This window comes from Hirundo rustica, chromosome 4, assembly GCF_015227805.2.
Source record: "Hirundo rustica isolate bHirRus1 chromosome 4, bHirRus1.pri.v3, whole genome shotgun sequence".
Lineage (NCBI taxonomy): Eukaryota > Metazoa > Chordata > Aves > Passeriformes > Hirundinidae > Hirundo > Hirundo rustica.
The window spans coordinates 56,744,747-56,758,684 of NC_053453.1; the positions used below are offsets into that span (position 1 = coordinate 56,744,747).

General features: G+C 40.5%; 1 protein-coding gene across 2 annotated transcripts in view; it reads right to left on the reverse strand.

Annotated features, from left to right (window-relative positions):
* WASHC4 (WASH complex subunit 4) overlaps nt 1-13,271 on the reverse strand; it is a 38,737-nt gene extending 25,466 nt beyond the window's left edge. For both annotated transcript variants that reach the window (XM_040063479.1, XM_040063478.1), the window contains exons 1-10: nt 13,149-13,271; nt 9,153-9,292; nt 8,107-8,160; nt 7,941-8,006; nt 7,726-7,771; nt 5,291-5,358; nt 2,551-2,633; nt 1,547-1,589; nt 925-1,028; nt 163-283 (exon numbers count right to left, since the gene is read on the reverse strand). In XM_040063479.1, the coding sequence (XP_039919413.1) occupies nt 163-283; nt 925-1,028; nt 1,547-1,589; nt 2,551-2,633; nt 5,291-5,358; nt 7,726-7,771; nt 7,941-8,006; nt 8,107-8,160; nt 9,153-9,292; nt 13,149-13,209 (786 nt within the window). In that variant the 5' untranslated portion in view covers nt 13,210-13,271. The remainder of the gene's footprint in view (nt 1-162; nt 284-924; nt 1,029-1,546; nt 1,590-2,550; nt 2,634-5,290; nt 5,359-7,725; nt 7,772-7,940; nt 8,007-8,106; nt 8,161-9,152; nt 9,293-13,148) is intronic.
* Between the last annotated feature and the right edge of the window lie 667 nt (nt 13,272-13,938).

Genomic DNA, 13,938 nt, shown 5'->3' on the forward strand with positions numbered 1-13,938 from the left:
CAGAGCCTTTTTTCTCCCAGGCACAGATGCAGGAGCCAAATTCACACATCACTGTGACCGGAACAAAAACAAAATACAAACAAACAAACCAATCATTCTGAAAAGAGTGTAAGCTTCATGTAAGCTTCCTCTATCATACTGGAAAAATATTAAGTCCATTACCTGAAATATCATTCCATCAAGTAACTGGCATTCCAGTTTTAACAGCAGTTTTTCAAATGGCTTTAGTTTATCTTCTTGAATCCCAAACTTAGAAGGGTTGTGATGGACAGATTTTAGCAGCCTGTAAGGGGCAGGTGTGGAACACACACATACAGCACACTTAAAACATTGTCACAGCGTTATCATATCCTGCACTATTTTGATTCCCTCCTCTTACCCTTAGCAGTAACCCCAAAATTTAAAAACAGACAAACAAACAAAACCCCATAAAAATACATTAGGTCTGTATAAACAATTTGCATTTGAGTAACTTCCATTTATTTGGGTTTTCAAGGACAGAGTTAATATTCCACTAATTCAATACCTTTATAATTGTTGACTCTTCACATTTTACTTAAGGCACCATCCCTTCTTAAAACTGTATGTCCATTCCCATGATCAGTATGGACAGGGATAGTCTAACCTCATTTCTTTACACAACTTAATTTTTTTTTACTGAATACTCTTTAAACCCCACCAACTATAACATGGTTTGCCAGGATGCTTACCCTGCACTGAAAACTCAACATTCATACTTAAATACACAAAATATTTACTGGTGCCCTTAGAAGGACACTGTGGGAGCTTAGTCCTGCTCTTCACTGAAATTTCTGGAGAGATTACCAAAATCCATGTTCCCACACTGACTTTCTTGGGACACACACAGATGCACACACTTTTATCTTTTAGGTTGTGGGAGTGTTTTTCACATCAGAGACACACCTCTTGTACATGGTCCAGTGATCCTTCAGTGTGGCATGATTATCAATTATTTCATCCAGAGTGATCAAGATTGTGAGCAACTCTCCTAGATGCTCATACATTGCCTGTTTGCAAAGGGAAAAAAAGAAAGAAAAGGACTGTAGTTATTAGAACTATACTGCACACATGTACTGCAGTCATATGCGGCACATAAATTTTCAGTTCCTTTCAATGTATTCTCAGCCAACAAGGTATCAGCTAGAGAATTAAACAGGAGAACTTGTGGCTTGGCAGCTTAAAGATTTTAATTGTAGTGACAAGAAGTATTAAAGGGGTGTCTGCACACAAAATAAATTCCTTGATCTATCTTGACACTGAAGACAATTTTTTAAATTGTCTATATGCAGAGGCACACATTGCAATAGGGGAGCATGCAAACACTTTGTTGCTAAGAAATTTAGAATATGACAGACATGGAGACACCAGGCCTTCCCATATAAAGGCCAGAAAAAGCTGATTAATAAAATAAAATCTTTAAATCAAAAGCTGTACTCAGAAGTCATTTTTATGCTGTTTTTCTCAGGATTAATCATGAAGATCTATATATATTAACATATGTAAAAGAGTTCCAAATCATTCCCACCTGAAAATGAACTCCAGATGTCTCTATAATTTTAGGTGCATTCCTGTAAATAAAATCAATATTTCAATTCCTTTTTAAACTTTAGAACAGATCAGTTATGTATCATGGTGTGTTCTCTGTTTCCTGGGGTACATTTTTCTTCATTAGCATAGTAACTTCAGGAAACAAAAGAACATCAAAACCTGATGAGAAGTATATGCTATGTGAAATCTGTATGCTCTGATCAAATTTTACACTGTATTTTTAAAGACACAGCTTGTGACTGGTTGAAACCACCAAGTGTATTCAGTTCACATGAGTGTCAACAATTCCCAATTCAGTTATGCAAATAGCCTTGACACACCCAGAGAATAAAATCATTTTGTATTTAATCAAGGCATGCCCCAGCTACACATCCAGCACCACACAGGAAAACATCCTTGTGCAGTGGTATAAGTCAAAAATAAAAGCAACAAATAAAACTGAGAAGGATGATGCTATCCTATTGGGGGATAGGGAAGCAATCCAGAGTCCTGCAGAGGAATTCAAAGCTAACTCCAACAATCCCATTCAGAACTAAAGTTTCCTCACAGTTTTCAAAGGAGCTAAACCAAACAGCCCTAACTAATCTAAACTTCAGGTGTTAAAACCATGGCTGTTCCGTGAAGAATATATGCCAAGATTTACATTTTCAAAATAGACTTTAGAAGTGATATGATTTTTAAGCTATGTATCAAGCAGGTGAAGCCTCTCAAACAGAGCAAGGATGAAAAATTAGCAATATTTCTCAAACATAAAGACTAAAAAATGACAAACAATAACATCCTTGCACCTCATTATGTACAAGCACTATTTTTTCTGAAAACAAAACCAGTTCTGTAACTGTTTATGAAGCCCAAACTTGCAGAGCAAAGCTTGCTCTAGACAACAATATTCCAAAAATGTCCATGCCTTAAATAGAACATTCATATTTTAATACCTTTAAATCTACATAAGAACAATACAGCATTTTAGGGAATAATTACTTGTTGCTGGTATACAGAACAGCCAGCTGGTGCACTACATTCACCACCACTTCGTAACATCGGGTAACAAAGCAAGACAGCTCCTGAAATACAAGAAAACGAAATGCATATAAATGTATAGATCCTCCTCATACACAAGTTGTCACTACACTACACCAAAAACACTGAACATAAACTACAGAATATGCAGCCACAGCTCCAGCTATATCCCTAAGCCAAGTCAGTGGGCAGACCTACAGCAGGATGGAAAACATCCTATTAACAGCTCTGAAAAGGATCTGGGACTAAGTTAAGAAACTACACAAGCTTCCAGTACAACTCTGACAATTTATACTATTGGTTCAATCTATCCAAGACAGCAAGAAGTGACTTGACAACAGAGCCCAAGTACTTTCAGGGACACTATCCCTGGTAGCAGAGGCTGTGCTTTTTCCCCACTAGATTTTCACACTCTGGATGCTGGTAATAGCCAAATTCAAATTAGAAAATACCACAGAAGCCTGCACCTACTGTAAGAGTGATAAGCCATAGAATAAGCTTTAAAACAAACAAAGCCAATGTCTTTGAAAAGTTTGCCTGATGAAGGCAGAACTTAGGCTTGGTTATGTAACACAAAATGAGTAAAAACACGTCAACCCTGACCATGTAAAGATGTATCTTAATTTCTGTAATGGATTTTAACACAGCATTCCTTGAACAACAGGATAAATTAATCTGAGTTTCCCTTAACTTCAGTAATGTCTGCTCATTAATTTACCTTACAAATCCCATCAGGGACATGTCAGTGTGTGATAGTCTAGCCAGTCTGCACACAGATGGCTTTACAGCAGACAGCCCACGCTGGCTGAACAGTCAGCCTGCCAGGAGACTGGCTAACAGCTGAATTGTCTCCATCAAAAATAGATCTTATTTGGGCTTCTGCCTTCTATTAGTCACCCGTTTTCACAAAACATTGCTTCTTATACTTGTACTGCTCTAACAAATGCAGCTGAAATAAGCCAACAGATTCCAGAGGGATGGATTAATGGACAGCTGAGATCATGTTTCCTGGGGAGGCAGCACCAGCTGCCATTTTAAAATTTCTGGAAAGGAGTCCAATTCAACAGCACATGCATATTAGCAGCTATCTAATACAGACAAGACTGTGATTTTAAACTAATATTTCAGACCATTATCTTGATAAAGTTTTTAAAAAACTTTTTGACCTAGCAAATTTGAGGCTACTGTATCTAGCTAATCCAGAAAGCCTAGAAGAGCCAATAAAGCAATACATGGGCACAACCTCTACAAAAACAACTTTTCAGCTTTTTGTCATATTTTCACACCACCCCTGAGGATATGCTTGTAACACTGACCAAAAGAGCATTCCCTAATCTAGGGTTATAGAACACTGAATGGATTTAGGAGAATACAAATGCTGAAAAAGAACAAACTCCCTAAGCAAAACGTTTTCCTCATAGCTTTATCCTAAACAACACACGTCTGTTAGCGTAGTAAGCCCTCCCTCTGGGGTAACATCCTCTATTTCCCTTCCTTCCAAAGTTTTTCAGCAATCCCTAACCCATCATAGCATACACAGAAAGTGGGCTCACAAGCAATACTGCTGTATTTTTGTGTAGTGTTTACCCTAAAAATATACATATCAGCACAAGCCCCATAAAAACCTAAATCTGTTCTACAGAGTTGGTTTGCAATGCACACAGATATCCAGACAGCTAGGGACCCTGCTCTCAGCTTCCACCTGGACAGAGCATCCTAGCTCTGGAAATACACAAATGTACAGTAGCCCCATCTGAAAACCACAAAAAGGTCTCAAACATTTGCTAGGAAAGAAATAGAGAGTGAAGGATGAAACCTACAAAGCTGATAAGACAAAAAGCTTGGAAAATGGGGAAGAAAACCCAAGGGATCCTAACAATTCACTGCACTTCAGCATGGTAAAAGAAGTTGAGAAATTACTTCCTGCAGCATTTGACTTGTAATGACACAGTAAATTATTACTGCCACGCTGCTATACAGCAAGAACAGGAATTTTAACTGTTGTTAAACCAGAATTTGTGGAAACATTCTGGAAGCTTCCTTTATACTCTCTACTTCAACACAGTTTTTTTCATTACAAGCAATATTGCATAAAAATAGAAATACTTTTGGGAATGGGACAGTAACTTAAGTTATATTAAGGACAAAAACTCCACAACAGACTGAAACCCAAGAGCACAGGAAATCCTCAGAAGGAAAACAGATTCTGTTTTCATGCACAGCATCCTGAACAACCAAACAGTATAAGCATTCTTCCAAAAATGTTTGAAGGAGACACAAGCAATTTTTTTCAGATATATAACTTTGATTGTGCTTTCCTATATCAGCTAAAAAAAACCCCCAAACATGTAAAATAATTAACTCATTTCCAATGTTCAGTGAACACTAAAACTAGCTAACCAGACTCATAAAAACAGCTGTCTTTAACTACAGATGAAAGCAACCTCAATTTATATTCTCCTACTGAAATCTTTTAAAGTAAATTCGAATTCCTTCTTTCATTAGACTTCCAGAGAGAAGTACAAAAAAATCCCCAAACACATCAGCTGGTTGTAAGAGTCTGCAGGCAAAACATAGTAACAGATCAAATAACTGCTATGCCTTTCAGCAAAATGCAAACAGGATATGGCAGACTGTTAAATCCATTTTGCAAGTAAAATTAAGATTATAATTGCTGTCAAACAATCAAAACATACTCTACCTGCAAGAAAGAAACAAATCTTCCCATCTGTATTTGGCAATCTCCCTCCACCATGCTGGAATCTGTGGCTTAAAAGAGAAACATTTGTCAACACTTCCTAAAGCCTGTGTTCTACCTGTTAAATTAACATTGAAGCTTGCCCTCTAAGCCATTTATCTGTCATACTAGTGGAGTACACTATTATAAGTGTATTGATGGAGCCTCAAAACCTCCTAATTTTGTCTTCCTAAGGTGGACTTATTTTTGTAAAAATTACATGGTTTATAAATTAGATACAAAGCTGGGAAAAGTCTCCTTCATTTGAAAGAAAAAGAATAAACCCCATAATTCTTTAAGGGCATATGTATTATGTAACTTAATATGCTTCCAATTTTAAGAAATTTGCATGAAAATACTAGGTGTTTATCTTGTGCAAGAAACATCCAGATGTTTTTTACTGAAAGAATATACTTCATGATTAACAAGAAAGAATTAATTTTCTTTTCCCTACATATCCTTCTGCACAAAAGAACAGGCTTACCACCATAGCTTCACCAAAGCATTATCTGTATGACACAGAACACAGAAATACAATAATTACATCAGCCATGCCAAAATGTTTCAGTCATCCGGGGTGGTTTGAACATCACCTGACAAAATACTCTCCAATGTGGCAATAGATAGATGCTACAGACTTGAGATTTTTCTTCTGGGTCACTCAGAGCAAAAAAAAGCTCACTTAAAATTACACTTTTACCTGCCTAAGAAATGCAGGTCTTCTTGTTACAAAAAATATATTCTTTTACGGCTGTCAGAGATGAAAGGAGTCTCCATATTTCTCTAACATGGAGCTCTGGGACAGGATACTAAATATTGCATTGCCTCCCCCTCACACATTTTATGTGACCTTTAATCTCCTTAGTGTACCTCCCAAAAAACCCCTATCCAACTACCTGAAGTTCCTAGACTAATCCTAGCCACTGCAAAGACAAGATGGGGAAAAAAAAATTTCTTCATATAATGGAAAAAGCCAGCATAGTATTTGTTTAAATTTTAACCATCCCTGAGCCAGTAACTTTGCCAGTTGTTCACGGTAAGCAAGCTTGCTGTTATCAAAAAAAAAAAAAAAAAACAGCTACAAGTAGAGATATGGAAAGAGAGAACATCATTTCTGCATTCCTACCGAACCCTCAGAAGGCTGACCTCTAAGTTCCTGCCATTTCCAAGCATGCCCTGCACAACACCCATCAGGAGCAAACTGCTGCTGCAATATGTTAATCTGCCACAGTCTGACTTTTTCATGAAGACATGGAGAATTCTGAGGGATCTCCCAGTATCATTTTGGCAGCATGTGACTTTAAAGCATTTAAAACCACATCTGATAAGACATGCAAGTCTGCTAAGAAAAAAAGGAAAAAACCAAAACCACACCAAAAAGCCTCCCACATAACAAGTTTACAAATCCCCCACTTTTCTATGCTCCTTAACCACAGCAGTTATCTTATACAGCACTTAAAAGAATGATAAACAGTCCCAGTCTCAAAGATTTCACATTCCCTGATATTTCCATCACACTCTCTCATCTCTTGAAAAGCTTTAAGAATGCCCTATTGTAACACTACTATGAAAGGGATTTGCCTCCCTTTCAAATTACTGAAATAGACACCAAGTTGGGTGATAGGTCTCTGAAGCAACTCTTTTAATATATTCAATCCTTACGAGCAAGATCTGTGCTTATTCCTACACAAGTATCCCTTAAGATGGAAGTTTAAGGCCAGTCATTCAGGAGATACCAGTTTAACTCCAAGACAAAAATCACTTTCACCTAAAGCAGTGTCTTGTGATTTCATGATTTGTGAACTGACTAAAATTACTTGTGCCACGGTCTAAACACGTGGTATGAGTTACCTGCACTGGGAGGGCAGGTGACATCAACACACTCCAGCTTGGAATACCCATTGTGTAAGTGAAGAGGGCAGGACTTGGGTCAAGTTATTTATTAATGGTTTCATTGTGTGACTTCAGTTAAATCACACATTTATTGTTTTACTACAACCAATGTCAAATGTAGTCCCAAAAGGAAATAAGTCAGTCTAGGAAGCGTTTACATGTGAAAAACATGTTTTCAATGCCATACCTTGCAAAACAGCTGCTACAGTAGACAAGCTGTATGTAAGATGTAATAACACAACCTCAGCAGCTCACACTCCCTACTTCCCATGTAAGTAAGGCTGCAACAAAATTTCCTGTTCATGTCACAATATCTACTGCAGGGCTTTACAGATAAACCTTATCAACTTAAGCTAACTCAGGAACAGCTACAAGACCCTAACATATATCCCTATACCATATGATATATGTATCCATATAATAAAATTACAGTTACTGTAGCATTTAATATAACCTGAAGCAATAATACAAAACTACATACTTTTACAGTAAAGGGAGCTACTTACCTCCTTCTCCATAAAACAAGAGGCCATTATAAAATTTAGTTTCTGCCTAACAACAAAAGCAGAAATTTGTTTTTTAATAAATAGGGCATATGTAATCAAACTACAAAAGTTATTTAGACGTATCTTGTTTCTTTACTGATAAAAATAAATCTATATATCAGCTTGCCAAACTGCAAACCTTTTCATATACAGTAATAAAAGTCAGCTGAATTTACCTCATATTTTAACTTCTTGATTTCACAGCAAAGAGCAGCATACACAGTTATAACTTTGTTTAGAACCTAGACTCAAAGTAAAGAAAAAAAATCACACGGATTACAAACAATTTCACATTTAGAGGGCTTGGGTTGAGGTCGAATAACATAAGCATAAAGTGCTTACCTTGTTTTCTGTCTTTATGAGCTCCAGTAGGGAGGACTGTTCATATGGCAAAAGCTAAAATTGAAAAAAAAAAAAAAAAAAGCAAACAAAATTCACAAAACAACCAAACAGAAACAACAAATCAGCAACTTTAGAACACATTAGTCAAAGATACATTTATCCAACTAGGCAAGTACTGTCCCCAGTTTAATCTCAAATAGGGTCAGTAATAAGAGAGGGACAATTGCACATTACTGGCAACCTGCACTGCAGGAATCCTTTGCTCTTCACCTTCACATGGAAACGCCTTTCCTTTTACTTCAGGCAGGCAGGCAAATTACTAGGTATATTACATAGCATTTACAACAATTTAGTTACAAAACTTGAAAAGCAAAAGAATGGTCATTATGGTGTATGTAGGAGAAACACAGCTCAGGAAAACGAAAACATAAATTAATAATCCCAAATGCTGGAAACAAGAAGCAGAAAATCCAAATTATTCTGACAGATGATTGCTTAAGAGTGCATCTTCAGCACAGAAAAGTTTCATATGGCAACAAAAGTGCTTTTAAATTATGTCTGCAAATTCAGAAGCGGAAAAACTAATGCTCCATAGAGGACATGGATATTGTGGCCAAGAAAACAGCCAATAGTGTACCAAGGCCATTAGGTCAAAACACAACCTATAAATACACACACAGTTCACTCTGCAGCTTTACAACTATTAGTGAGCTCTCCTGGAACCACAGACCCCAGACAAAAACACTAACAGTCATAGGGAAGACGCCTGCTGAAATCAGCCTTCCCAACACATGAATAATTAGAAATTCATTTAACTTCTGCTAGTAACCAAAAGACTAGAAAATAATAATATGAAAACTTCTTCTCATATGATATGTACCAATTTATTAATTACTTGATAATTGAAATAGTATTGGATAGGTTTCTCAAACACAAAAGTAAAAATTTTAAGAGCACAAATGCATCACGCTTTTACTTCTGAGGTTTTGAAGGAAAGGACAAACTAGGAAAGTAACAGTTGCAGTGTATATTAAATATATGAAGACCTTTAAAGCAATGGGATCAAGACTGAAGTCCCAAACATCTCCAACAGAGTCATCCAAAGCATCTTCAATTCTCTTCAGCTGAGATGTATATTCCTCAAGAAATTTTCCGTAATTCTTCAACTGCACTTCAGCATGAATTTCTGAGAATTGATAACATTTGTACAGTTTTACAGACAATTCAATAAACTGCAATATCAAAAAAACCTTACAAAAAACATTTAACCTGTTGCTATTTAGCTTTAGTCCTGTATTTAGCACTGTGGCACTTTTCCTTAATGAAACACAGATTTAATACAAAGTTCTTATTTGTTTAAAAACAATCCTCCAGCTTAGTGTTAGTTTAAAAGAAATTCAAATACTACTTGAAGAGTATCAAACATCTAGGCAGTACGCAGAAAATTCTTTTTTTAAAGGTACACATGTTGTTAAACTAAGACCTTAACAATCACATAAGGTGTTGAGCAGAGAAATTACTGCAGAAATGGTAACACAGCCAGTGACCCTACCCATCAGCTGAATCAGTACATATGCACTTATTTAAGAACTTTGAGGCAATGGGTCTAATCATTTCAGCCTGAGTAGCAGTTGAATTTCCAGCAATCCTCTTTCCACTTCTCCCTGGTACCTCTCAGTGAGTTATTTGAGCATTCCATGGAAAGTTTATGGCTTTTAGTCATTCCCTCCCACTTTCAAATTCACCCTTCTCAGGCAGAATTTTTCTTCTGCTGAGCACTGAAATGCTCAGTTGTCCTGTTAGTGCCAGGGGCAAGTAGGTTCAAAGCAACAAAGGTTCAAAGACTCACATTCAGCTAGTCAAACACCAAAAACAGTGGCCTTAATTAGCAAAGTAAATCTAAAGGCATTTGGTGCAAAAAAAAAGTTTCATGCTCTCTATCCTGATCTTTTTTATTTTCTATATTAAGGTACTCCCCACTCCTCCCCAGATTATACACAATTACTGACTTAGCTGCACAATCTGAACCACAGAGTAAATGATTACACTTCAAGGCTTCTACACTCAGGAAGTACAATCCTTTTTCATGTGAAGACTAAAGCGTCTTCCCCATAATTAGATAACAAATCTAACAGCTTGTGATCTTCTGCTATTTGTTGAAAATGGGATTATCTAAAAAAAGTTAGAGAATGAAGGTCAGCTGAACAACTGAACTTTCCTTACACAAGAATTCAGCTGTCACGTAGCTTTACGTGTGCCCTTTTCACATTTCAGCAAGTAGACTGGCCTAGAAGTTAAAAATAATGCATTCTTTTATCCTGCACATTCAACCTCTTACTCATCCTCATTGCAAACAACTGAGCCAAAATGGTAGGTGATGGCTACTTCAGTGGGAGAGCACTGCTGAATCAATTATCATTAAAACATTTTTTGCAGAAAGAAAATATCCGACTGAGAAACTGCACCAGGCAGAAAGGGAGGAATGAATAAAGACAAATTGTTAAGGAAAAGATGAAAAGGACTATGCACAGGGAGGCTGAGAAGGAGAAATGACTGCAGTGAAGAACTGAATTAATTTTAAGACAGTACTTTGAAAGCAGCAGCAATGCCGACCATAAAGGCACACAGACTGCAAAGCCTACCCAAGGAGCACGGCACACTCTCCTGCATTGATGGCATTAGTGCCAGTGAGTTCTAGCAGTACCTGCAGCCTAGACAGAGCACAGGCATTGTCAAGATCAGGAGTCTGAATTTCAGGCAGGAGAAGAAGCAAGTGAACACAACACTCTCCATCAGCAGCACTCCAGGCACTGATGTGTAGCCCTTAAATTGCATCATTGTACGATTCAGCCCCATCAAATCCATCTCATCCTTCAGGTTCTTTCCAGTGCATCTTCTGTAGGCTCTGCTGCAGCAAGGCAGTAAAATACTGATAGATGCACAGCCCTGCTGAATGGATTTTAACCAGCTACCGTGTCAGCTTCAGCGCTTTACTGCTAGAAAATCTGGAGTAGGGAAGACATTAAAGAGGTATGCTCTGATACTCCCCTAATCACATCTCCTCCCTTCACACAGAAGACAAACTAAGAACAAAAAAACAGTCGCTGGGGCTTTACAGGAAGAAGAGAAAAAAACTTCAAAGCGATACAAGAGTAGGAAATTGGCACTGCTGTTCAAAGCAGTTCCCTAAGAAACTAAAACATTGAGCATTTCTCAAACAAAACCTCACAAGAGCACTCACCATCACCTTTCCAGCAGACAAATGATGAATTTGAGCAACACTACAGCTCACTAAATACTTCCAAATACTTAATTATTGATAGCCATCAATTTGCTACCTTGTACTGATCATCTATAAAAAAAGAGACAGGAATAATTTCTCACTTTCTTAGTGAGATAAGAGAATGGAAGCTCTTAGCTAGCCAGAGATAGGAAGAGTTGTGCAGATAAAAAGTTACTTGGAGATGAGGGAAGCTTTCTAAGATGCAGAACATTTTTCCTAAATAAACTGACTCACACAGAGGAAGAAAATGAAATCATAGAAAGCACATATCATCCTTTTCTTCAGAGCAGTATAAATACTTCATAAGGTATATTGTGTTTAGAATAAAGTTCGACTTAGTTTCTCCTCTGGTGAAAAAACTAAAGCATTATAGTTGGAACAGTGCAAGAGATCAACTCAGCAACACAGATCCCTCAGCTTAATCTTAACTTCTTCCATAAAATCAGCAATATCAATATTCAACGAACTCATCGCATCAGGATTTGAAAGCGCCATTGCCATACATATCTAGGACAGAGATGTAACAAATTAGACTTACTTAGTATCTGATGTCCTCAGCTGAGAAAGTTATAATTGCTAAATGTCAGCGATACAAAGTGAAAGTAGATAACAAGAATGAAAAATGCCTTTGAAGTCACAGGATTTTTCTTTGGCTTTTCTCTAGAACACTGTATGCTGTTCTGGATGGAAGATCAGCCCGTTTCTTCATCCTCAAGATGGTGAAAACAGGGCACATTAACTAATGTAAAGTTTTTGGAGTTGCACTTCACGTTCTGGTCAAACTAGTGGGGATCTGGCATTTTGAGTAAAAGCTACATTTTCCTTTCCACAACTTGAGATCTGATAAAAAGCTCTGCTCAGGACAGCTTCAGTTTCCACCGAAATCCAGACTAAATGAACATGGCATAAACAGTTATCCCTTGGGATAACATTATATGTGAAACACTTGGTCCATGAGTGACATACTTTCACAGCAACACCTGGTATAATTAATTTGGCACAGTTCAACTTACAGATGTATTACAGGATGACAGCCATGTAAGTTCCCTGCTTAGGAACTAGGTCACCTCCACAGGCTGAGTAAAACGTGGATTTTGACAGACACAGGAACCCACCGTGAAAGATTTCAGCATCGCAAGATCTGATTCAGTTATAGTTTAAAGGCGAAACTGCACGTGACCGCCCACCTCCCGTGACAGAGAGCCTTTACCAATGAAAGCTGAGTACAACTGCTTACAGCATATCTTGATGTGACTTCTCTGGATAACCAAGGAAGCCAGTGCAAAAATTTGTGTGCCACGAGAAATGACCGGGGAGGAAAGAAACGCGGTTCCCACGGCAAGCCCGGTTCGTGCAAGAAAAGCGAGGGTGGCACAGGCAGCCTGGCCCTCCCCGAGGGAGCAAAGGATGAAGGGCTGGAAAAGCCGCTCCCCCCACCCCAAAACAACCCTGACAGCTACGGAGAGGGCGGTGGGAGCAAAGAAGGTCACGGCGGCCGCCCATCCCCGCAGGCCTGGCCGCAGGGGGACCAGCGCTGGGCTGGCGGCAGGGGCACGGGGCAGGCTCCGGGGGGGACCCGGGGAGGAGACCCGCTCAGCTGCCGCGACTGCTTCCTCCTCCCTCCCTTCCTCCCTCCCTCCCGCTCCCGGCGGGGATGCAGCGGCGCGGTCCGGGGGGAGCAGGGTCTGCTCATCCCGCGCCTCCCCTCGCCCTGAGGCGGCTCCCTCCGCACCCGGCCCGGCCCCTCCCGGCCGCTCACTCTGCGAGCCGTCGTCGAGGCGGTCGAACTCCCAGTCCGGGGACAGGGTCTCCAGCGCCATCGCCGCCCACCCCGGCGGCGGCCGCCCCTGACTCAGGCGCACGGGACTTCCTGCCCCGCGCCCGCGCCGCACGCCGGGAAATGGAGGCGGAGGGGGAGCCGGGGCTCCGGGGGAGGAGGCGGGACAGCGCTGGCGCCGCTCCGCCGCCCCTCCCTGCTTCCCTGCCCGCCTGCCTCCTGGCCTTCCTCCCGCTTCCCTCCCTCCGCCCGCCGCGCCCGGGGGTCGGTGCCGGTCGGCGCTGCCGCGGCTGAGGCTGAGCGCGGGGCCGGGAGGCGCTGCCCCGGTGCCCGCGGCGGGGCCGGGAGTTTGCTCCCCGCCCTCCTTCCTCCGACCCCCGGCGGCTTGAGCCGGTCCTGCCGGCTGAGGCAGGGCCGGCCTCGGGGGCACCGGGCCTTTGGGAGCTTTCCTGCTTTTCCGCTGGCGCTCGGCACCCCAGCCCGGTCCCTGTGGCATCGACTCCGCGCCTCTGCCAGGCTGGTGGCAGGAGGGAAAGCTCTGCCGCCTAAAGCGCGCCGGCCCCCGCCGCCGCCCCAGCGCTTCCCCGCTCTGGTGCTGGAGGAGGGAAGCGCTGCGAGGCACTGTCACTGTCCCTGTTCTGGGACAGCTGCGGAGCGCCCGCGAATCATCGCCCTGTCATTTGTGGTCACAAGGGCCGCGAGATACTGACCTGCGTGCCACTTTTCTTTCTTCTTTTTTTTTTTTTTTTTTTTTTTTTTTTTTTTTTTTTTT